The 25,414-nt window shown below is 34.3% G+C and overlaps 1 protein-coding gene across 1 annotated transcript; it reads right to left on the bottom strand.

Annotated features, from left to right (window-relative positions):
- Positions 1-10,925: 10,925 nt before the first annotated feature.
- Positions 10,926-24,939, bottom strand: LOC149162572 (uncharacterized). The gene is made up of 4 exons (XM_089435224.1): positions 24,916-24,939; positions 24,703-24,810; positions 11,669-12,018; positions 10,926-11,554 (listed from the first exon to the last, which is right to left on the bottom strand). The coding sequence occupies exons 1-4, from the start codon at positions 24,937-24,939 to the stop codon at positions 11,491-11,493; spliced, it is 546 nt and encodes a 181-aa protein (XP_089291350.1). The 3' UTR covers positions 10,926-11,490.
- Positions 24,940-25,414: the final 475 nt, after the last annotated feature.

The raw sequence follows: 25,414 nt of genomic DNA, 5'->3' as shown, positions 1-25,414 counted from the left end.
AGTTTTCCATCCCCCATTAATCCTTTTCTCAATGCTATAGTTCCATTTGGGCTTGTGATGAATATAAATTCCTAGGTACTTGTAAGAAGAAACTTCCTCCAAGTTACTATTGTCATACATAAAATTAGCATAAGTGTCCTTCTTGGATTTGATAATCATAACTTTTGTTTTGTGAGTGTTAACGGTCATACCCATGGTAAAGAAAAAATCCTTATGGAGTCTAAGCTACTTATCAAGATCAGATGGGCACCTTGCGAAAAGAACAATATCGTCAACATAGACAAGAAGGATGATGACCATCCCAGCTAAGATCGTGCCAGCACAGCCTGCTTCCTTTAAACAACCTTCTATCTTGTCGATGTAAATGACAAATAGGGTAGGGGAGAGGGGGCAACCTTGTTTAACTCTGATATTACACTTAATATCTTTCGACCACCCCTCATTGCTCTTTAACTTGGCAATTACGTTCTCGTATAACCTTATAGTGGTAGCGCTCAACTCGAAAGGAACCTTTAGCTTTTTCAATATATTCCATAGGTTGTTTATAAGAACCGTATCGAAAGCCTTTCTAAAGTCCACAAAGAAACAAAAGAGATTGGATTTATCATTGCAGCATTCCTCCATAATGATCCTAAGCATAACGAGGTGGTCCGTTGTTGTGTGTTGGCTTCTAAAACCCGCTTGCCTTTACTTTCAAGCCATATACTCAACTTCTTTTCCAAAATAATACCATATAACTTGGCTAAGAGAGGGCTGATCATAATTGTATATTAAGAAAATTGTATTTTAGTAGAACTCACATTTAAGAAATTTTTGTCAATGCGTTAGTGTGGTTCATCGCCAAGATAAGATGAAAAAACAAATCATGACACCAGCTTAAATAGAAATTAATATAGAAACCTTTAGTCCATGAAACAATAAAAATAACGGCTAATTTGTTAATAATATTATTTAATTTAAAATTTAAAATTTAAAATTTAATATAAATATTTTATTAGTTAAAATTGAATTTATATATACATTCTTAAAATAAATTATATTAAAAAAATATAAATATAAATAAATATTTAAATTTTAATATAAATAATAATAAATATTTAAACTAATGTACCATTATGATATACCACCTGCTTCGAGCGGCCTTTGAGGTTTTCTTGGAGGGCAAGCGATGCTAGCGACGCGTGAAAGGGGATGAATAGTGTTTACCACCTACATCGCTAGGTAATTTGCGAGCGGATGTGTGGTCTGATTCGTATTATGGCCATCAGATCTGGAGGAGGAAGATCTACGGCCATTTTTTGGCGTGCAAGTTGGTGGGCCCGAAAGGACAAAACCACTAATGGTATACCACCTTCATCGGGCCCCATCTATACCAAAGTCGGTTTTTTCAAAAGCTAGCGATTCCACTCAGGATGCAACACGTGGCGGAGGACCGAAAAAGCAAACCGCCTTCATCGCGCGGCATTCATAGAGTTTTAAGCCGCGCGATATGGACACCAGCCATTGGATCATAAACAAAAGATCAACGGTCAGTGTTGATCATGCAGCTTGAGGTTCTTTTATGTGGGCTTTGCCTCCGCGCGGGTTGATTTTTGACTGCCAGATCGCTAGGAGACAATTCTTCACCGCGTTTTGGGGAGTGGACTTTGATTCCACTTGCCCGCTTTCGGTTCCAAGGCTGTCTCGTCATTGTTTCTGTTTGATTTTTGGAGGTTTTTTGGGTACTTTGAGTAATTTCACTCTCCCTTTGTGGGACCCTGTTCCTCTGTGATTTTACTCTCCCTTTGTGGGAATTTGTTGTAACCTGTGTAAATCATTTTTTTACCTAAGTTAATAGAAAGACCGTCTCTTGCTTTAGCAAAAAATATAAACTAATGTACCATTATATAAATTAAATATTTTTATTATTTTTAAATTATATAATTTTAATAATTAATATACGCCACGTTAAACAAGGTTGCCCCTTCTCCTACCCTATTTGGCATTTACATCAACAAGCTAGAAGGTTTTTTAGTAGAAGCAGATGTGCTAGCACTATCTTAGCTAGGATAGTCGTCATCCTTCTTTTCTACACTGACGATATTGTTCTTCTCGCAAGGTGCCCATCTATTCTTGATAAGCAACTTATACTTCTTAAGGGTTTTTCCTCTACCATGGGTATGATTGTTAACATTGACAAAATAAAAGTTATGATTATCAAATCCAAAAAGGACACTTATGCTAATTTTATGTATGACAATAATAACTTGGAAGAAGTGTCTTCCTACAAGTACCTAAGAATTGATATTCATCACAACCCCAACTGAAACTATAGCATTGAGAAAAGGATTAATGGGGGATGGAAAGCTTATTTTGGTCTTGAAAATAATTATAAAACTACAAACCTCATAATGTGGGATAGAAAGAAGTTCCTCTTTGAAACTTTAGTCACTTTGGTTATCTTATATGGATGTGAGGTTTGGGGTTGTAACATCTCTAGAGAATCTTGCAGAAAGATTGAGCGAATCTAGAAGTGTTTTATAACATATAACCTCAAAATTAAAAGCAACACACCCTATCATATTCTCCTTATAGAAGTGGGTCTTTCCCCTATCGGGAGCCTAGCTATGACTAGGCTTCTGTTGAACAAGCACAAACTCAATAACATAAGAGACCATAGACTTCCTAAGCTAGCTTTAAATTCCAGCCAAAACCACCTAAGCTAGCTTTAAATTCCAGCCAAAACCACCTAAGGCTCAAATGGGGTTGGTATAAAGACACCAAGGCCTGGTTAAACCATTGGGAGATCGACAAAAACGCTGCATTGCAAAACATTAATAACATTAAAAATATTGTTACTTCTAAGTTCAAAGAAAAAATGTGGTGTGAGAAAGATTTAGAAGCTAAAAGAAAATTAAGATATTATAAAGAAGTCATCAACCCCACCATAGAAGATCAAAAATATCTCTTTGTTTTAACTAGCTCAAAAAAAAAATTAATATAGCCAAGATTAGAAAAAACTCTCATGAACTCCATAGTGAAACGGGTCGTTGGGAATTTCCTAAAACACCATGGATGGAAAGGTTCTGCCATCTCTGTGAGAATATGAACATCGAGGATGAAAATCACTTCCTCTTAGAGTGCCCCGCGTACAACTACATTAGATCTCAGTTTCAAAATCTTTGTTGCATCACTGACCTTCCTAACCTTTTACGTTGTCAAAATTACAGTGAGTTCGGGAGGGTTTTCTCCAAGCTTTTTGAGCATAGGAATAAAATATTAAATCAAACTAAATAATTCGTTTCTTTAGGTCCGATAGACCAAACTTTGGTCTCAATGGACATTAACAATCATCATCATCATAATTTTAAATAAAAATAATTAAAAATAAAAATTACAAAATGAAACAACTATCTACAAAATGTTATGCCTACACATTTTTATATTCCTAGTTATATGAATCACTAATCCAACATCATTACCTAATGAAATTATGGGTATTTGTATCTTGCATTCATATTTGGGTTTGGGTTTGGGTTTGATGTCATGGATTTATAAAATATTAATGTTTTGTAAGACGGAGTTTAATTTTATTTATTTTTAATTATAAATAATTTTATTTATTTTTAATTATAAATTATTTTACATTAAAATATTTTAGTTTTTAGTAGTTTCGTAAATAATTTGTTTTTTAAGTGGTAAGTTGAAGTTTTAGAAATATGTTATAATTAGTGTTTGTTTTTTTTTAATATTTATAAAATAAATATATTTAATATAATAATAGTAGTTAATATTTCAACATCTTTGTTGTAATACTGACTTTCTTGTTTTTTAGGTTGTCAAAATACAATGAGCTTGGGAGGCTTCTCTCCAAGCTTTTTGAGCATAGGAATAAAATCTTAAATCAGACTAAATAATTCGTTTCTTTAAGTTCGATAGACCAAAATTTGCTCTCAATGGACATTAACCATCATCATCACCACTATTAAATCAAAATGTTAATTACAAATTAGTGTACAAATATAATTGCATAAAATGTTATTACATTTTTTTACCTAAATACAATTGTCATGTTTTACAATATAAAAACATGCCATTTAAATTTTTTTATTACTTTTTATTTTAATTTAATTATATTTAAACTAAAAACCAAATACTTTCTAATTATTTTATTATTTAAATTAAATTTTATTAATATTTAAAATTATTTATTTACCATATGATCAATTTAGATCTTATTCTATAACGATTTTTTTTTTGGGATATTCCATCACAATTGTAACGGTATGTATTAGTTGCCCCTCATCGCGCCACAACCAAAAGCTTCTCGAACCAAGGAAACTTCACGGTAAATGACAGGCTGAACGCATATACCGGGAAGTTAACTTTTGGGAAGTCTGATATGGTTTTACGTTAACGGTATGTATTAGTTGCCCCTCATCGTCCCAACCAGAAGCTTCTCGAACTAAGGAAACTTCACGGTAAATGACAGGCTGAATGCATATACCGGAAGTTAACTTTTGGGAAGTCTAATATGCTTTTACGTGTGGAATCATGAAAAAAAGGAAACTTCACGGTAAATGACAGGCTGAATGCATATACCGGAAGTTAACTTTTGGGAAGTCTAATATGGTTTTACGTGTGGAATCATGAAAAAAGGAAACTTCACAGTAAATGACAGGCCGAATGCATATACCGGGAAGTTAACTTTTGGGAAGTCTAATATGGTTTTACGTGTGGAATCATGAAAAAAAGGAAACTTCACGGTAAATGACAGGCTGAATGCTTATAGGGAAGTTAACTTTTGGGAAGTCTAATATGGTTTTCACGGTAAATGACAGGCTGAATGCATATACCGGGAAGTTAACTTTTGGAAGTGTAAGATGGTTTTCACGGTAAATGACAGGCTGAATGCATATACCGGGAAGTTAACTTATGGGAAGTCTAATATGGTTTTACGTGTGGAATCATGAAAAAAAGTAAACTTTAGGGTAAATGACAGGCTGAATGCATATACCGGGAAGTTAACTTTTGGGAAGTCTAATATGGTTTTACGTGTGGAATCATGAAAAACAAGGAAACTTCACGGTAAATGACCGGCTGAATGCATATACCGGGAAGTTAACTTTTGGGAAGTCTAATAACCATATACCGGGAAGTTAACTTTTGGGAAGTCTAATATGGTTTTACGTGTGGAATCATGAAAAAAGGAAACTTCACGGTAAATGACAGCCGAATGCATATACCGGGAAGTTAACTTTTGGGAAGTATAATATGATTTTACGTGTGGAATCATGAAAAAATATTTAGATTGGTTTTTAATGGAATTTTTTTTTTTTTAGTTTTTGGTATTAAAGTTTGGTGTAAAAAAATTGTGGCGAAATTTTAATTTGTGTTATTTAAATTAGTTTTTTATTGTACATATAAATTTATCACCATGAAAAATTCTAAATGCATTTTTATTCTGCGAGATTATCCATCAAACTTGTGATTTCAATAAATTTTTATTGAATTTTGGTAAAATTTCACCAAAAAAACTTCGAAAAAACTCACACTAAAAACAACTAAAAATAATTCTACACCCATCAATTACATCCATCATCCATCCTGGGTGGCTCCAGCTCCGTAATCTCACTAACCCCACTTGTACAATTTGACTCCCTACTCCACGCGTATATTGCTGAATAATTAACATTATGGTCCGCCAAAGAAGGAAATCATTGCGATTTTTAAATGGTCACTTATCTGTTATCAATTTTTATTTCTTTCGGTGTGTGTTTGAGTTAACGAAGTAAAATAGAGCAGCTGCACTCCATAATTCATGGATCATTGAATTGTATTTTAATATTTCAACTAAAAAAAGTTGCAAGTCGTCGTGATTTATTTAATTAATAGGATTCGCGAATGATCGGTTAAAAAGTTCTAAATAATTTACTAGTCATTATCACACAATAATTATCTTCGCCGGATAAATAATGTGCATTTCAAATGTATATCTTGATAATTTTTGGCAGATTTTGAAAAATATGACGTGCTAAGCAGAGCAGTGACAGATTGTTTGTGCAACCGGGTATGGTAAATTTCTTGAGAGTCATCTTTTGTATGATGAGAGGCCCTGATCTTCAGTAACATTTGACCGTTTTAAAAGGTTAGCGTATATCAATGTTAATCGTATATCATGTATTAAGCTTTTGGAAGAGTTTAAAATGATTTTGTTTTAATTTAATTGTTTTTTCAGAAGCAAAAACCGTAATTTTATTGAAGCAAAATAAAATTAAATCGACATGTGTTGTTTAGACGTGGAAAAGCCATAATTAGGCAGATATATTTTTATTATATCATTATTTTAAAAATAAAAATTAATTAATAAAATTTAAAATATATGAGATTAAATAATTAATATTGACTAAAACTTTAAACAATTTTAATAATAAATTAAATATTTTTTATTAAATATTAATGGTTGACTGTTCAAATTAAAATATTATACATAACCATTACACAATTTATATTCTGCAGAAAATTAAAATATTATACCCAACCATTACACAATTTAAATTCTAGAGAAGTTTGTTTCAGGGATTTTCTTAGATACTACCAGGAATTTTGCCTAATATTTCCCCGATACTATCAGGAATTTTCCCAATTTTCCCAATACTATCAAGGAATGCACCATCCCACCCACACTATAAAGAGGTTTCGTGGCCGTTATTAGACGACTCTGGCCTCTCGATTGTTATAACGGTTATTACTTCCTGGTCTCTCGATTCTGATAACGGATATTACTTCTTCCAAAAATCGAATTCTGTGGCTGCCATAAGAGTGGGCTCCTTTCACCTTACTGACCTGTGTGGCCTCTTCAAATCTAGAGAGGTATATCATAATTGTTTTTTATGGTTAGTGTTTTTTATAGGGATAGTGTTTTTTGATGGCGTGTTGTTGTTGCCTGTTTGGGTATATTATTGATGACTTCTTGTTCTCTACCCATTTGGATAGAAAAATGGACTCCAAATTTCTCCTTTTTGAGTATACATTAAATAAATCCAGACATAACAATTATGAGATAAATATGGCTTATTTGACATCATTTATATTAAATTTTTTGACAGATCCTCGTGCTATTTTCCGGATAGCGTGTTTCTATTCCGGTACCAATATTACTGGTGATTGGGTGTTTTTCCACATTAGCTCCTGTAAGTATCAAAACCGTGCGCATCTTTCTTTTTCACGGCCCTGGCTAGTTTTTAATGATGGTTATTGTAAATAAGGTTAGATGCTTTTTTGGGTAGCCTTCCACTTCTAGTTGTTATGTATGTGTTTTGGATGAAATTTTGTTAAAAAGGCATATCTCTTTGCTGGATCTTATCCACATTAATAGTCGTCTTTTCTTTTGAGTGAATATGCTAACTTATCTCATTTATTTAGTCGATATTTCTTTACGGTCCAGAAAAATATCGAGCAAGCTTTAATTATCTCAGTTTAGATAATAATAGTGAGAGAGATTTGGTTAACATTGCCCCAAATTTGGCGATCAGGAAACTGGTATTAGTTATAAAAGTTTTAAAATTGAATGGATGAAAATTACGTTTAATGAAGCATGCTTATTATTATTAATTTTTTAATAAAATTTTAACTTAATGATTGACTGCAAATTATTGGTTTGAAATGAGACATTTTAACTAACGCCCTCGTAAACGTTGAAGACGCCAATGACACATCAAATGGTCCTCACATGCACTGAAAAATTCAAAATTTGACCTATGTCCGCGTTATGCATTGATACACAATAAATTATCAATGTCCATGTTATGTGTTGATGCGATTTAGCTGAGTGAGTTGAACTGAAGGCGTTTTTTTTTTTTTACCAGAAGTGGGAGTCTTGTTGGTTTTGAAGGACTTAGTGAAACCAAGAGCACCATCCAGTACATGAGCAATTTCCCAGAAGCAGGGCGGAACCTCAGCGGCAATAACAAGATGGTCGACAATAGGCACAACGGCGGCTCCAAGAACATCTTTGGCTGCAAAACCAAGATCGAGGGCAGTCCCATCGTCGGCGACAAAAGCGGCAATAACAAGATGGTCGACAATAGGCACAACGGCGGCTCCAAGAACGTCTTTGGCTGCGAAACCAAGATCGAGGGCAGTCCCATCGTCGGCGACAAAAGCGGCAACAACACCACGGTCACAGTGAACATCAACTACAATGTAACGGCAGTAACTCTGCTCTTTCTTCAGTGCAGCATATGCACAAATATGTGCTGGTTCATGATTTCGCTTTCTTTTCATCTGCACAAAGACGCCATGATTGCTTCATTAATTACATTGTTATTGGATCACAGTTAGGGAAATACTGTCTCGTAGCCGTGGTCGTAAACATATTGGTGGACTGTTCGATCTACTGTTTCGTAGTCGGGGTCGTAGCCGTGGTCGTAATCATATTGGTCGACGATCGGCGACAATCCCATCATCGGCAACAACAACGACAACAAAATCATCACCGTGAAGACCAAAGACACCGTGAAGCCCAAAGACACCGTGAACACCGTGAAGCCCAAAGACACCGTGAAGCCCAAAGACACTGTGAACACCGTGAAGACCAAAGACACCGTTAACACCGGCCACGTATGCCATCAGGTCAGCAACGTCAGTAGACCAAGATCGCCGACAATCGCATCATCGGCCACAACAGCGACAATAAAATCAACACCGGCAACAACAAAACCATGAACACCAACAATCCCAACATCGGCAACTTATGCCACCAGGTAATGGCAACGTAAGTAGACCAACCTATAATATATATACAAGTATGTCATGCTTCATGATTTCGTTTTCTTTTCATCTGCACAAAGAAGTCATGATTTGAATTCCCATTCTTTTGTTTCATTAGTTACATTGTTTTTGGATCGTAGATATGGAAAAGAATAAATGCACTCGAAGATTTTCTGTTTACCCAAAGTTTGATTATGCGTTTGAAGGGTGATCAAGTAATTGTGATTGGTTTAGACTCTAGAGGCAAATGTTCTATTATATATAAGACGTAGCCGAATTATTGCAGGTTGCAGGTTGCTTTGGAATTATTGACGTGAATCATTGGGAGCAGGCGTTATTTAATATACCAATAACTGTGTCTGCCTAAGGTGGGATGACCATCCATGGAACGCATTCCCGTGACATTTAATATTTTGATGGCCAAGGCCGAGGAGGTGATGCACCCACACTGCTGTTGTTACATCGCTTCTGCAACCTATCACAAACCGTGCATATGACCGAAAGACGAGGAGGGACCAAGACAATCATTGATTTTATTTTAATTTATCATCGCTTCTGCAACCTATCACAAACCGTGCATATGACCGAAAGACGAGGAGGAGGGACCAAGACAATCATTGATTTTATTTTAATTTATCAGCTGCTGGAGTTAGGTGCAAGTGGGCGTGGAAACACAATCATTTATTTTTTTGATGGCCAAGGCCGAGGAGGTGATGCACCCACATGTGATGCCCCAGAACATTGTAAATATTTTACCGTAAATATTTTATTTACCATGCTTTATTTACACACTAAAGGACGACGGTTATTTGAATTAATAATTATATTTTTATTATTGCTTATGGAAAAATGTCTTCCAGCATTAAAAGAAACTAGCGACTTCCAAGTAGGGAAGTTGGGGAAAAATGCAGTTGCTGGAATGCAACCCTAACAGGAGAGATTCCAAGAAAAAGGAGCAAAAGAGATGAAAAACCGTGCTGAAATGTCAGACAAAAAAGGAAAAAAAGAAAATGCCAAATCTGGTAATAACCAGATAGCATGCACGAAACTCACAGAGGAGGTTAATGACTTGAGGACGTATCTCATGGTTGGGCGGACAGCAGACAGATAATAACGTCAAACAACCTTCTAAGGAGTACTATTTGTTTCAGCAGAAGCCAAGTAAGTGGTCTAACCTGGAAACTTGAAGTCGCTGAATAAAAAGAATAATACTGGATGTTCTCATAAACAGTCAAGGGCTGTAGGTTCTTTTGTCAGTATCTGGAAAAAACTGTGGTAGATAGAAGAATATAAACAAATAATATAAATAAATAAAGCCAAGAAACGAACAGGTACCTATGGGGGCTAGCTGAATCGTTTAAAGCTGAGATTCTGTCTATGGGAAAACTGTAGCAGATGGAAACTGTAGTATGAGGCTTAAAGATTAAGCGAAAATTTAAAATTTGAATCTGTCTCGGGAGATACCCGGATGAGTTAACTCGCAGGGGGAAAAGAACCAATTTTAAACAAATTATAATACGTTAGGGATGAGACGGTTGTCCAAATCTTTGAATGTCAGAGTGCTAGGGTTTAGCTGTACCCGGCCCGTTTTCAGCGAGGGTAACACCATACCGGTCTGGAAACGACTGCGGCAGCTAGTACAGCATAGTTTGGGAGATAGAATCATTCTGTCGAGTTATTCAGAGGGAAGTGTAACACCTGTACAGAGTTCAATCTTAATTATTTTTAGGGCAGTGTAAGTGTGCTATTCTTGTTATGGATATTTGAGTAAAAAAAGAAATTCTTCGACTCAGGTTTTCGTAGAGACAAACCCACAGGATTGCCTCTAGGGTCCGAGTCGCTCCGGGAAGCTTCGAGAATTAACCCAAAAAGGAGAAAACAAAAGAAACATAACAGTGTACATAACCCTGGAAGCAAGAGCATTAACAAAACTTGCAGTAAGTCTTTATTTTCTTCATAATAATAGAAACAGTCACCCCCTTTAAAAACAATTTCAACTGTGTAGACATGCAGGAGTATTATAAATAAACTCAATATGCAAGAGACAGTAATGGGTACCCGTCTGCCTTATAAGAAAACTATAATTCATATAAAGAAACAAAGAAACAGTGAACAGTAGACTTCGAGAACATAATCAGTTAACCCCTGAAGCCATAGTCCATCCACACGCAGGCACAACCAATATAATATCAGAACCAGTCTCATTACAGTCGCAGAAAAGGGAAAAATAACAATTATACAAATATATCTAAATGTCAACAGGAAAGGTTGCAGAGACATAATCACATAAGAGACCATCAGGGAACAATTCTTGCAACCTGCGATTTCAACATGGTGCAAACGCTAACCAGCAAAAGAATAGGGTTACGAACATACAACTGTATTTTCAAAAGTAATAAGGTCCTTCCATGAGTATGGACAACCATTAAAATCCTGAGTTTTAGCAAACCCAGAGCAACGAGATTATAGATAGAGTTAAATTACAAGCTGGAAGTTGCATGAGGAAATTACCCTGAGTGGTCTCAAACGCAGGACCACTGCGGGCCCTCAGCTGTTAACAGTAAACCCTACCCCGCACAATCCGGGTCTACACCGGGGAATTTAAACAATAACAGCAAAGAACAAACTGTAGCTTCCAAAACTGGAGTAAAATTTCCAGATAATCTACGGAATTCATCCATGACCTCGACCCGCAACCTTTAATTGCATAGAGTATTTAACCGGAATAAACGACCAGCACTAACACATGAAATGGGTTGCCTGTGTGAAAACTCCCGAATCCACAGCTTCATCTCCCTCTATCCTGCGATCAGAAAACTGGGATTAGCAGCAGAAGTTTAGAAAATCAAGCTTTTTGGAAAAAGAGAAAACGAAATCTGCAATACGCTTTACAATCAGTTGGCAAGGAAACAACAACCTGGCTTGTGATCGGGCTATCCAAGCGCCAAGGGAGGTCTCGGCCGCTCCAAACAACTGGCTGCCTTTGGTAACTGGAGCGCTCACCGTGCAAGGAGAAACCAGACAGCAGAACCCAAACGCATCAGGTAGAGGAAAGAATGAGGCATTACCACGGTGAGGCGGGGGAATAGCCTCCCGGAAGAAGCCAGACCGTTGGATGGGCCTCCCTCCTCCTTCCCCGTCGATGGGGTGAGGAATACAAGGTTGCAGACTCCAAGGGTTCATCTGCCGCGCCACGGCAACGTTTAATACAATGTAGTGAGCACTAGCGAGCGCTATTTCCCCGAATGTCAGAAGGCATTTATATTGCTACAAGGTTGAAAGAGATCACCATGTGATGTTTACAGTGTGGGAGGACGGAGAATAGAGCACAGTAGATTGAGCAGTCAATCAGCAGTCCAACATAAATGCGCCTGGGAACACAACCATAGAATCGGATTGGGAACCGAACCAAAGTCTGTGTCCTTGGCACGTCAGCAGGGTACAAATATGCATTTAATAAAAATATAATTGGTTAATTAAACCCCCGTATGTCCTCGGAAGGGTAATGGTTAGGCGCTAGAACTCTGAGTAATTTTTTTTTTTTAATTTACTGTGGTATGTCACACCACACTGCTGTTGTTACATCGCTTCTGCAACCTATCACAAACCGTGCATATGACCGAAAGACGAGGACGAGGGACCAAGACAATCATTTATTTTATTTTAATTTATCAGGTGCAAGTCGGCGTGGAAACACAATCATTTAATTTAATTTATCAGTGGATGATTCTTAGCCGCCCTGTGGCTATCATGATGTTGTTCTATCATGTAATACGCAACCTAATTCGATTATATTATTTCCAGAGGATATAGTATGTAGAACTTCGAACCAGCTATACTTTTCAATTTTCCATCTCCTCAAATAATAAGCATGTTAATATTTGTTTGAATTTCACAATTTTCATATGCTTGGGAAATTGGTTCTAAACGATGTTATAAATAAAAATAATATAAAATGGTTTTTATAAGATTAAAATACAAAAACATAAAATTATATGAAATGAATTAAATAAATTGAAATTACAAAGATATAAAATTATATACTATAGATTTTATTAAATAAAAATATAAAAACGTAATAATAATGATATATAATTATATATGTGGTATCAATTTTTTTTGACAACTGAGATTAGTATTTGATTTCATTTATAAAATTATAATTAATTTTATTAACGATAGTTTCAAAAATGTATTAAAAGCAAATATTTTAATGATTCAAAACTAACTAACTAAATATGTTATAAGAAATTTTAAATTTCCATAGATATAAATATTTAAAATGTTATATAGCAAATTAATGCAATATAAGATAAGATAATCACACATTTTTAAATAATGAATTAAGGCATTAAGTTAATTGAAGCCAAAGGCTCATTTTACAATCTAGTAAGAGTTCAACTTGAATTTGACACATGTACCTTAAAAAAAAGGCTTATAATAAAAACATAAATGATTATATATATTTGGTTAATTTTAATTAACAACATTATAAAATATTAATAATTACATTCTCATTGTGCTCACTTGGTTTGTTGACATTTCACTTTCACTTTTATAGTAATAAATAAAATATTTAGATGCCTAAGTTAAATAAATAATATAATTTTATATTAAAGTAAAGTAACTAAAATTTTAGAAAAATTTATATTTCTCTTATAAATATTTCAATGTGAAACTTAAATAAACTATATGAATATCCATATTAACTAATATATTTCAATATGAAATGTATGTGTGTTATATTTCAATGCTCAAAAGGAAAAAGTAATTAAAGGTACAAGGAAAATTTGTGATTCATTCAATTGTTAATAGAAAAATATTAATATTAATATTTTTTTCAAAAATACAATATTAAATCTCTTGACTTGTAGTTTGGTATTGTAAAAAAATGTTTTGATATAGTGTGATTTGATCCTTCTTAACAAAATTATTATCCAATTTTAAAATATATTCATTATTATTTCTAATTTAATTTTTTGTTTTGTTAATTTAATATTTACAAAACATTAATTTAAAAGTTTCATAAATTTACATAAATAACATGAAAAATGAACTATACAATAATGATAATAGTAATAAATTATTTTTTATGTGATAGCTAAGTTAGGCACCACCACATTGGTGTATGAGATATGCATAAAGAATTGATCTCAATTTTGAGTACCAAAGTCTTTATGAAGGTGCATATACTCTATCTTCCTCTAGATTTGAACATGTCACCTTTTTAGAGGAAATAAGTGAAAGTAATTAATAATTATTTATGATTTGTTTCCTAAGAACTAAGTACTCCACCTCTTGTATTGTGTCTTTGGTTGTGCCAAAAGGATTTTGATGAGCATTGTTGTTGAACTAATAGTGTAACAATATGATTGTTTTATTATGGTTCCACATTTAAATTTTAAGGATATAATGTAACATTAGTCACTATTATGCAAATTGTAAAATATTTGGGGATATTTTCGTAAAAATATTCAAAATTATAATAATTTTGTATAGTTTCTATAAAATTTTATATATTTTTAAGGTAAAATAGTTTTCTCCTATAAAATTTGGGCTTGACTCGTCATAAAAAAGAAAAAAAATGAAATTAGTAATTTTTTTTGGGGGTAAAAACATGGAAAATTAACCCATTCTTCAAATCCCCCAGCCCCCTCAAAATTTCATTGTATATTATTCATTATTATTTTAATGTATTAATTATTCATATAATATTTGTCCAAAATATGGAATTAGAGTTTAAATAAAGAGGTTGTCTTGTGAGTGTTTTAGATTATAAAGCTCATGTGAGAAGGATTAAATCCAAATAAATCCAATCAAGAGGAAATTCATTGTATGAGAGGTTGATAAAAAGAGAACATCATAAATTAGGCTCTTCCAAAACAACTGTTGATACTTGTGCATTAAATTCATGATATTTCATTCCAACTTGAACTGGTCTCTTCATCGAAAATCTATAGTATAGTTAATGTTAATCTATGGATATTTTTTGTTAAAGAATGGACATGAGGATATCATACTAGATATCCAACAACCCTTTAATGTAGTGAGGTAAAATCCCCTACAAACATCAAAGTAAAAACATAGTGAAAACTACAACTTAACATGTGTGTATGTATTGATTCAATATATGCAATCCATTTTCAAAGCAGTACAAATAGTTGCTTTAGCCACTAGTGGAAGGACCTACAACCAATGGTTTACTAACATCCACTAGAAGGAGGCGACAACGTGCTGAAGGAAGCTACAACTTCATTGCCAAGCACCACCTTGCCATCCTATAGAATACAGGATAAAACAAAAAATTCTTGGGCTCCCGTACTAGGGACAATAACCAAATCCAACAATATACAATCACTATTATTTTTCCCTAAACAAGTTCAACTTCAGATCTACTCCAAAAAGTATGCCACTATAATTCTGACCTTCAATGCAACTATAGGTGCCCATTGGAGGGGCTAGTCGTTCAAGTTCACATATAGATACATATTTTAAAGTCGGTCGACTTGCTAATCGACTCGAGTGTCTCAGTCAGTTAAGGAAACTTGGTTCCAAAATTTAAACTATTGTAACATTTTATATATATATAGCCACGCCAATGTACTGGCTTGATTTTCTCATTAAGAATGTAACACCTCTTCCTTGTATACTAAATTATTGTAAACCTAAGCAAAGTTAAAGCTAGATGTGATATCCTCCCTTGTGTGTTAAATGTTTGTAAACCTAAGATGAGTTAAAGCTAGGTGTGATACCCTCCTTGTGGGTTAAACTATTCTAAACCTAAGCTGAGGAAAGCTAGGTGATATGTAATATGAAAAGTAAATGTGTTATTAAATAAATTAATAAAATAAATCACTTGGAGGGCGGAGCACAAGAGAGAGGAGATTCTTGCCAAATCCCATGAGGAATGGGATAGAGATGAATATTTCATGATAAAGCTTCTAGATGTGATTCTAGATAAGCTTGGATGGATTGGATATCCATCGAATGGATGGGAGATAAAGATCCGTTGGACATAAAAGCTTTGTAGGAGATAAAGGGAAGCTTTTATGTGGAAAAGCCTCATGGGAGATAAAGACGAGCTTTTCCGAAAAATACCTAGGCAAATGGAAAAATCCATAAAAGCGGGACGCCACTAATGGTAACTAAATCATGAAAGAGGGTATTAAATACCCAGTGCATTGATCAAATGAGGACAGTTGATCATTGGCAAGATCTTCGGCTCGGGGGGGATCAAAGGTGATTCATGGTTGGGTGGTGGTGCTCCTCCCTCCAAGTGATTATTTTAGATGGATTCACATGCGTGGGATGTGTTTTATGTTGCACTCGTATCCTTATCTTCTTATTATTTGTTTCAGTTATATAAATGTTGCGTTATATATTGGTGTGGAAAAAATTGTAGTTTATGCATATGGCGTTTATGGATTTTAATGTGGTTTCAAGTTAAATTAGTAGAATAGTATAGAATGTTGAGCTATAGGGGATAGTGGATATGTATTACTTCTAACGTATGTGCTATCTGGATAATGATTATGTATTCATATTACATAACTTATGTCGCTTTTGTAAATTGTAACTATGTCAATGGTTTCATCCTTATGTATATTATGTTATTACCTCCAAAATTAAAGTTAGTGGTAAAGGCTTATTAGGTGGTTATTATAACTGTGGCCATGGATCTATCTTACTGCTGATAGGGTTCGCATGGGGCCATCAATGTGGACGAAACTACTTGCACTAACCTGTTTATGGTATATTCATAAATATTTGAGATAGTTGTTGAATCTAAACATGGTTATCATTTTAATTTAATGAAGGGATATAGCAGGCCTTATTCTTAGATGATAAATTCTTATGCATGCAAGTGAATTATGATATAACGTTTAACTGTATCGTTAATGAGGGAATGGGTTTCAGTGCCCTGCTTGAGGGTTGGGTAGTTATGTGTTATTCAACTATGATTCAAATGCATGGACAAGTTAACTGCATTAGAATTAAGTTATTAAATTTTGATGGGGAAACTAACTAACAAATGTTATGGGTTACATGTTAGCACTAGTTTTCCTTCCATGGAATTATAAAATTGTGCTTAATGATGATGGCAGTGTAAATTAAGTATAATGATTTCTTTAAGACTTCTTTCCGAGATGATCATAATGGGAATAGCCATTGAATTTAATATTAGATGGTATCTCTGTTGTAAGATTTGCATAAGACCATGGGGCATGTAGAACAATTTAGGTGGAGATGCATCTAATTATGGTTCAAGAATCTATGCCATGTTTTTTATAAGGAATTCTAAATATTCCATGATGAACCCGCAAAAACTGTAAGAGGATGTAGATAAGTATTGTTGCAGAATTAATAAATGGCCATGACATAAAAAGGAACACAACACCTATGTTAAAGGTGAATATTCACTGTAAATAAAGAAAAAAAAAATTAAACTTATGGAGCATAGTGGCTGGTTTTCTGAGTAGGCTCAGGAGGTTCTTTACGAAGAAGATATAATATAGAGTATTTATTTGTTGATTATCTCCTACTTTGTGTCACTTTTTATCTTTCTTATGTTATATATGATTATGTAGGTTCCCGTTGTGCTTTCTACTGGGAGTCAAAGCACAATTTCTGCTAGACTACAAAATTAGTTCCATTGTTGGTAGAATTAGACTAGAGTACTTATAACATGAAAATAGAAATGATAATTTTATAAGAGATGCAACAGTGGTGATAGACAAAGATTAACAAATACCTGAAGAAATACGTAAGGAAAAATAGATTGTCTCTTGTGGAGGCTAGGTCACATTCTTTCATATAATCAAACAAAAGATTCATTAAAGCAACCCCAGCCAAGATTGAGAAATTCGTTGACGAGACCACGAATGTGATAGAAATACTATGATGGACAACTGACATTGAAACTGACAAATGATGGTCGAACCAAGCTGCACAAGTGGGTCGAAAAGATCTTGGATGAATTCTATAAGGAGCAAGCAATAGAAGAACGAACTTCTATTGAACGAATCAAAGAAATGTGTTTCAAATATTTTCATAACAATTCTCTATTTATCATAACTAATTTGTTACACAAGTTTCTCCATGAAAGAGGAGCTGACCACATAATAGAATATCAATCAGTTCTTTCGGAACCACTAAATTTTGGTTGTCGTCTAAAACAGATCAACTAGGAGAAATTTCATGAAGCTAAATGTAAAAGTACAAAAGAAGTGTGGAATTATTTCTTAAGAAATAAAATATGTATGCTAATTTTACTCTTTTCAATTGACTGTAAGTCAACTCATTATGGGGGGATAATGATTTGTTAAGAATAAATAAGAAAAAAGGAAAAGAAGAAAAGGGAGAGTTATTAGGAAAATTAAAATGGGAGGAAAGTTGTCGACTACAAATAAACAACACAATGAAGACAATAGATGAAATACTTTAGATGGATTTCAATTGTATAAATAGTTGATCGACATTCAAAATTTAGCATAAGAAAAGAGAAAAAAGAGACAATAAGAAATGAGGGAAGAATACCAAAGAAAGGAAATTCAAACTTGAGTGTGTAAGAACAAAGATGTACATGACTCCTCTAATTCTCAACATCAAGAGTTGAGAGGCATAGAACCGCCTATTCTAAAAAATATTAATAGTCTGTAAGTAAGTCCTAAAAGGCAGTTATATAAGATGGAAATCAACAACTCTGGTCCAACATTTCAATGTTCACCAATTCTATCAATATCAAGCCATATTGTCATAAAATTCCTCCAAAAACAATGGCATATTAATTCAGAATCATCCACAGTTTAGTATAGAAGAGATGAACATGGTAATTTAAGCGATCAAATAGAAATTGAAATTATTGTTGTAAACCAAACTTGGTTTAATAATCAATAAAATGAATACATGCTTCACCATGTTAGATATCTCATGAACATACCCACCCTGTGATAATTATTGTCTATTGAAGAGCACAAGGATACAAGCCCAGACATCGAAGAGTCATGACCTGGAAGTAGTCAGTTCACTAAAAACATAGACAAAGGTTATCAAACTAATGAAATATTAATAAATTTTGTAGAAGTCAATGTCAACAATCAAGAAAATATCCCACAACCAAAACACCAACTTGTAGTCGAAGTCAATAAGACCGACCTGTCAATATGTCAGAAGGAAATATTAAAAACTACACCTCCACTAGTAAAAATGGGGCTAAATCATATCTCCATTTATGAAGGAGATGAAGATCCAAAGAAGCACTGGTTCTTTTGTGAAATTTTTTGGGATTCTAACGACATCACTGATGAAGACAAACAAATGACCCATTTTGCAGCCGCTCTTTAGAAGAGAGAACTTACTTGGTTTATAAATATCATAGAAAACTAGTCGAAGAGCAAAAATGATATCAAAATGAGTTTATTTTCCTTTGTCAAAGCATAAGATGTTAGACATCTTGTAGCTCAAAAATTGAAAGATATTAAATAATGATCAAATGAGACAGTAAGGGAATCTGACAAATGATTTAAATATTTTCTAATTCAAATCCCATATATTATTGATGAAGCATTGTTAGTCAAATGGTACGTTGCTATTATGTTATAGAAATCTTGAGGATTGTTGAGGATGCACAGAGTAAAAACATGCGAAGAAACCCTTAAGTTGGATTGACACATTAAAATGGATGATGAAGGGAAGTCAAATACCTCAACGAATGACAATAAACTAGAAGAAAAGATTGAAGAATTGTAGGGCTCTCTATTGGCATTATCCCTCTAGAAAAATAATCTTTGGTGTACTAACTATAGAAGTGAAGGGAATAATAAAGATAAATGTAAATGTTTTGATCATTTTGATCAAGACGTTAGATAAGTTAAGTCATATACATACTATGATATATGTTAAATTGAGTCAAACCATAATACTAAAGAATGGAAGTATAATTTATGTAATACTAAGTTTAAATGGTTTACCATATGTGAGGATAATAGCCATTCAACACAAGAATGTTAGTTAAATGTGAGGAACAAGCCCAACTATCATGTTGTTTACCATACTTAGGCTTTAGATAACTATGATGAGCAATCTACAAAAGGAGGAAGAGGAAATGATAGAGCAAGATATGGTGATCAATGCGGAGGATATGATGGTCAAGGTCATGACCCAAGGTCGAGGACAAGGAATATTATATTGTTTCGCATGTTGGAAAGAGGGCCACACAACACTTAGTTGCCCATTGAAAGATAAGACTAACTTATGTTTTTGCAATATGTGTGATATGGGTGATCACTCTCTGGAGAATTTCCCCAAAACTCTTGAAAATATATTAAATAAAAAAGTTGTCAATATTTTACAATCCATGCCAAAGAAGGAGATTCTAAATCCAAAAAACCTCCATGCCATTGCTAGGTCTAGTGCTGGTCGATAAAATACTTCTCTGAATCAAAAAATCCTTCGACCGACAAAAAGTGATCATAAATATTCATATATGAAAATTCAGAAAGACACTATGGAAAAAGCAGTTGAGGTTTTTAAAAATTGAAGCCAACATGCATAAAATTACAAAGAATACAATATTCATGGAACTTATGGAATTATTGAAGAGGGAACAATCAATTGGTCATCTTGTTGAACTTTTAAATATATTAAATGACTATAATGAAGGAAGAAATGAGTGGAAAAACTAATTCCATATCTCTCAAGGTAAAAATCTATATAATCACGACCCTCAAGTCGATTTGGAAATAAATCTATATATGGTGAAATAATTCATGGTTGATTTTGGATCACAAGTAAATATACTTCCATGAGAAACATGGATTAATTTGGGGAGACCATCACTTCACAAGATGATTAACTATCTTAAATTAGAAGACAAAATGTTCATTGAGTCAATCAGAACAATGCAACAAGTAAAAACATCGATTATGGGAATTTAGACCTTTGTCAACTTTGAGGTCATCGACTTAGTCGATGGAATTCTTGCTTATCCACCTTTAGTCAAGAGACTATGGGGTTGAAGGATGAAATCCACTATATCATTAGAAAAATAGAGAATTAAAACAAAGGGTAATAATAAGAAGATAATAATTCCTCTTGACCCTCACAAAGAAAAGCATTGGGTTAAACCATGGGAACAAGATTTGGAGAAAGGGAGGTTGTATCAAGTCCTACATGAAGACAAAGAAAATGTGGATCCTGAATCATTTAGAGAGACCTTAACTAGCTCCCGACTTTTTATTAGATTTTTTTTTGACATCGACCTATGTGAATGGAAAATTGAGAATTATGAATCTAAAGAAAAAAAGTGTTGGACAATTGAATTAGTACCGATGAAGAAGGTCCACCCATGTTTTACTATAAAATTCGTGCCTATAATCCAAGAAATAAAAATTTAATAAAGGAAATCATTCTATTGTTTGATTTAAATAAAGACTCCAATAATCCAATTAGATTCAAGGAATGGGTTTATCCTATGAATCATTTTGATCAAGTGCATAAATATATTAGACATCAATGGAGAATGCAAAGTCTAGTCCGTACTTTCACCGATCAAGCAACTTGATGGTGGGATACTCATTCAACCAACTCTAGACATGGATAAGAACAACAACATATTTTATTGAAAGGTTTGGAGGATGTAAATTATTAGGACAAGCAAATATGAAAATATTAAAACATATAAAAAACCCTATTATTCATATATAAAATTGCAAGTTAGAAGGACGAATAATCAGATATAGGGATGAAAAGGTATGGCCTCATATGTTTCCTAACACTCTGGATGATTTTCCCAATAAATGGTATAAATTGGAGGAGTCTCGTGGTCAATCATTAAAATTGAAAGGATAAAAAAATAACATTATTAAGGACTTTGAATTTTATCTAGAAGAGAAAGAAATGTTTGATTCAACTTAGTATATTAAAGAATTCTTAAAGGAAAAATTCCCCAAGAATTGTAAAGAAGAAGCAACAATTGATGTCTAGTCAAGTCACATATGCAATTGTTACACAATATTTTGTCATATCTCTTGCTCACCTCCTATGCCCTATCCCAGAGTGTCAAAAAATTGACTACTGTGCAGCATATCCATCATGATATATTGACCAAAACTTCCCTAAAGAATCAAAGGAAAGCTACCCTGAAATCATTCTGGAGAAGGTCACCTAAAAACCTAATTTTTGGTAGCAGCGCGTTTTGCTCCACTGCCTACTTGTGCTGATGGCAAGTTTCTCAGTTATATACTCATGCTTCCAACGTAGGTTTTCATAGGAAAACTCGCGTTGAACTCCTTCTTCCAGGCTTTCCCAAACTGGAGGAGAATCTCCACTCACTAGAACCTTCGGGAACAATGAGCTGAATATAGGTTGTTGTTGATATGGTCGAGCTCTCTCATTTAGGCCTCTTGATCTTATCATCATGGGATTTCCCCTTGAGATGTGGGCCTTCCCCCCTCTTTTTTGGATCCAAAACTCCCTCTCCCTTCCTATAAATTCACACCTTTCCATTCCCAAATGGTTGGTCATTGATTGTTGCATCCTTATGTTGAGATTATGCTTACATCCTACCCATCCTATCTTGGAGAAGGAGTGCTTGAAGAGTCTTTTCTTGGACTTGGACATCCACCCAAAGGAAGGCTTCAACATCAACGCATAGGTTGTATTATTCCCTTTTTAGTTTCTTAATATATACATATGATGTTCACTTTCCATAATTGTGTAAATATTTATGTGATTAGCTTAATGTTCCTTGATCTATTAAGTAGTTTAAGCTTGATGTATGTTATATATACTCTCGTATCTTACATAGTACTTTGATATTCCTTGTAGGTTCCCGGACGTGAAGAACAACTTACGAGTGAGGCATGGAGCATAAGATTTAAAGCCATCTCTAAGGATCGAGCGATTATCATCAGAACCATGTAGGTTCCTCCTTCTTACTGCATTTGTCTAGCATAAGCTAGGAAAGTGTGTATTAGATTGTTCAGTTTGTTTCTAGACCCACTCGTTAGGCTAGAGGGATCGCCTCTGTCCATAGAGGGGATTTTCCTTCACAAAAAATGGTGAATCCACTGGGGAAGTTATAGTCGGTTCATCCTCCTTTCTCAATTGATCTCTTGATCAATTTGATTGACCATCATGCTCTCAGTTAGTTTGGGTTGATATAGGTTTTCACAATCACTGGTTACTGTCTTAGAGTGCTCAGTCTGGAAGAGTTTGTGAATTCTTTTTATTTTTTGATTTTTTCCTCGACCAGCTTGCTTTTTATTCAAACGGTCGTGCTTATCCCTTGTTCAGTGCTTGTTTTGCCTTAACAACTGCCCTGATCCTGGAGATTGGCAAAAATATAGGCTTTCTCTATCAAACCCCAGTGTGTCTAAGCCCCTAAGATCCTGTTTTTTTCCTGTATGACTGGTTTTTTTTGGTGTTTTGATTCATTACCTCGTTTTATTAACAAATTATTACTCCTTTGAACTTTCAAGTCTTTAAGTGCGATTGGATTGATTTTAGGGTTTATATGTCGATTGGTTGTCACTTGCCGCTTATGAGTGTCTTGGGGTCTCTGGTTTGCTGAATGATTAGGTCTGTTCATTTGGTAAAATCACTTGAAACATTGACTTACATTGGTTTTAGTTTGTCTTGTGCAAAGTTGTTTTTCATGTGTATTAGGTCATCTTGCATTTGAAATCCATCTTTGTCATTTATCAAACATAGATTACATTTTTTGGTTTGCAAACTGAAATGAGTATATTTTCTTATCTATTTGAAAGAGAAAGTGAAAGACATTTTCATTGAGTGCTTTGAATTTGGTGTTACTTTGATTGATGCCTTGTTTGCATTTAGGAGTATTTTGGATCAAAATTTTTGTTTTTTCTTTAGTTGAAACTTAGTTGCATATAGACATCTGAAAATAAAAGAGCATCATATAATTAAAAGTACATCTTAGTGAAGTGAAGATCATTTTTTTCTTTCAATAGATTGCATATTCATTAGTGAAAGTGAAGTTTAGTTTTTCTCTTGCATTTTTCATTTGGATAAAGTTAGTAGATGCATATTTTTTATGCATTCTCTTGTTTGATGCATTAATTACTTGTACTCTCTTCCCTCGCTAGCATAGAATTCATTGAAATGAAAAGTTTCATTTTTCTCATATAGTTGCATACTAGGATTCAGGTAACATCATTTGAACCAAAAATTGAAATCTAATTCAACAAAAAATTTAAAATTTACTGAATTAACATAAGTAGCATTTGGAAATTAACGCAAAAATTTATAGGTCTAGGCTAGAGGCATGTTCCAGCGTATATAAACCTAGTAGCTGTCATTAACTGCCTGATTTGTATCCCGAGGGTGAAATCTCGTTCCAGTATGGAAGTATATTAGAGGTTCTCTACTACTCTAGGGTATATCAGAGGCACTCTAGTATGGTAAGTATATCATAACGTTGTCACCAAATGATTATACATTAGACAATGCTAACATGTACTTGTGCTGCTCGTACCGTTGAGTATATATTGGGAGAACCCACAAGGTTTCTATCCTTTAGCCACAGGTACCCGAGTCAGTTGCCTTGCAAACGTGATACACCGAACACAACATTCGAGGAGATTGGTCGTCATACATTAATTCCTTGGTTTCGGCTAAGGTGTATATAATGGTTCATAGATACTTGGTAAACCCTCTTTCTTAACACACCCTTTTTTATTTATTTCTTGTTTTAAGTCCTAAAATTAAACTTCCCATGATAACATGACTTACCAATGTAGTTATCCTTGGCCTCATATTGCCTAATTAATAGTAAATTTTAATTGTAGGCTCACATCAACCACCCCTTTTATTGTTTTTGAGAAAAGATCATTGTAGATGAACCATTGAGTTCAACTTACATTTCCCCTTCATCATTTGACACTAAAGGTTCATTGCAAGGAGTTCATCTTGATTTTTCACAGTCACTTGAAGCCTAAGGTCTTGAAATTGGAATTGTCCCCAGTATCCAACCCCTTGCTTCTCATCCTCCACCTCGAGACGCATCATCATCTTAGGAATCTGATCCAAAAACCCCTGAGAGTCCACAGAGTTTTGTTTTATTCCCTTCAAATACGCTTTTTGATCCATTGGTTATATCTCCTCAACAACCTTATACACCATACGACAATACTGGCATACCTTTGGAGTTATCTCCATGACCATCTCGGATTCCTCCTCGACAACTGTTTCCACCTATGGCCTTAGAAGGTGCGTTCCCAGCCTCTTCTCAAGGTCCTCCAGAAGTCTCAGCTACTCATACTCCTGGTGTTGATAATGATTTTGAATACTACTTTCCACCTGAAGGTTATCCATATGTGGGAAGTGTTGCACCTCCACCACCCCCTGAAATTAGTGAGCCTTTGTTTGCAGCCGGTTATATATCTTTGGCTCAATTGTTTTCAAGTACTCAAAGTTCATCTTCACTTTATCACAATCCCATTTGTTCATCGGGCGCCATGCTTGCTTCTGGTTCATTTGTTTCAAACGCGGCCTCCCAAATTCCTGTACCAATTGCATTTTCGTCAGTTCCTGTACAATCGGTAGTCACGGTTGGGGCAATTAATATCCCTATAAGTTCCCAAGGTCCCCCATTAAGTGGAAAATATTTGCCATCACCTATACCGCCGTATGGGGGACA

Source organism: Pinus tabuliformis, chromosome 5_2, assembly GCF_031772625.1.
Source record: "Pinus tabuliformis cultivar Carrire ecotype Pingquan chromosome 5_2, CPIR1, whole genome shotgun sequence".
Taxonomy (NCBI): Eukaryota; Viridiplantae; Streptophyta; class Pinopsida; order Pinales; family Pinaceae; genus Pinus; species Pinus tabuliformis.
Note: the sequence above shows the minus strand (reverse complement) of the source record. Positions and strands in the feature narration are given on the sequence as shown.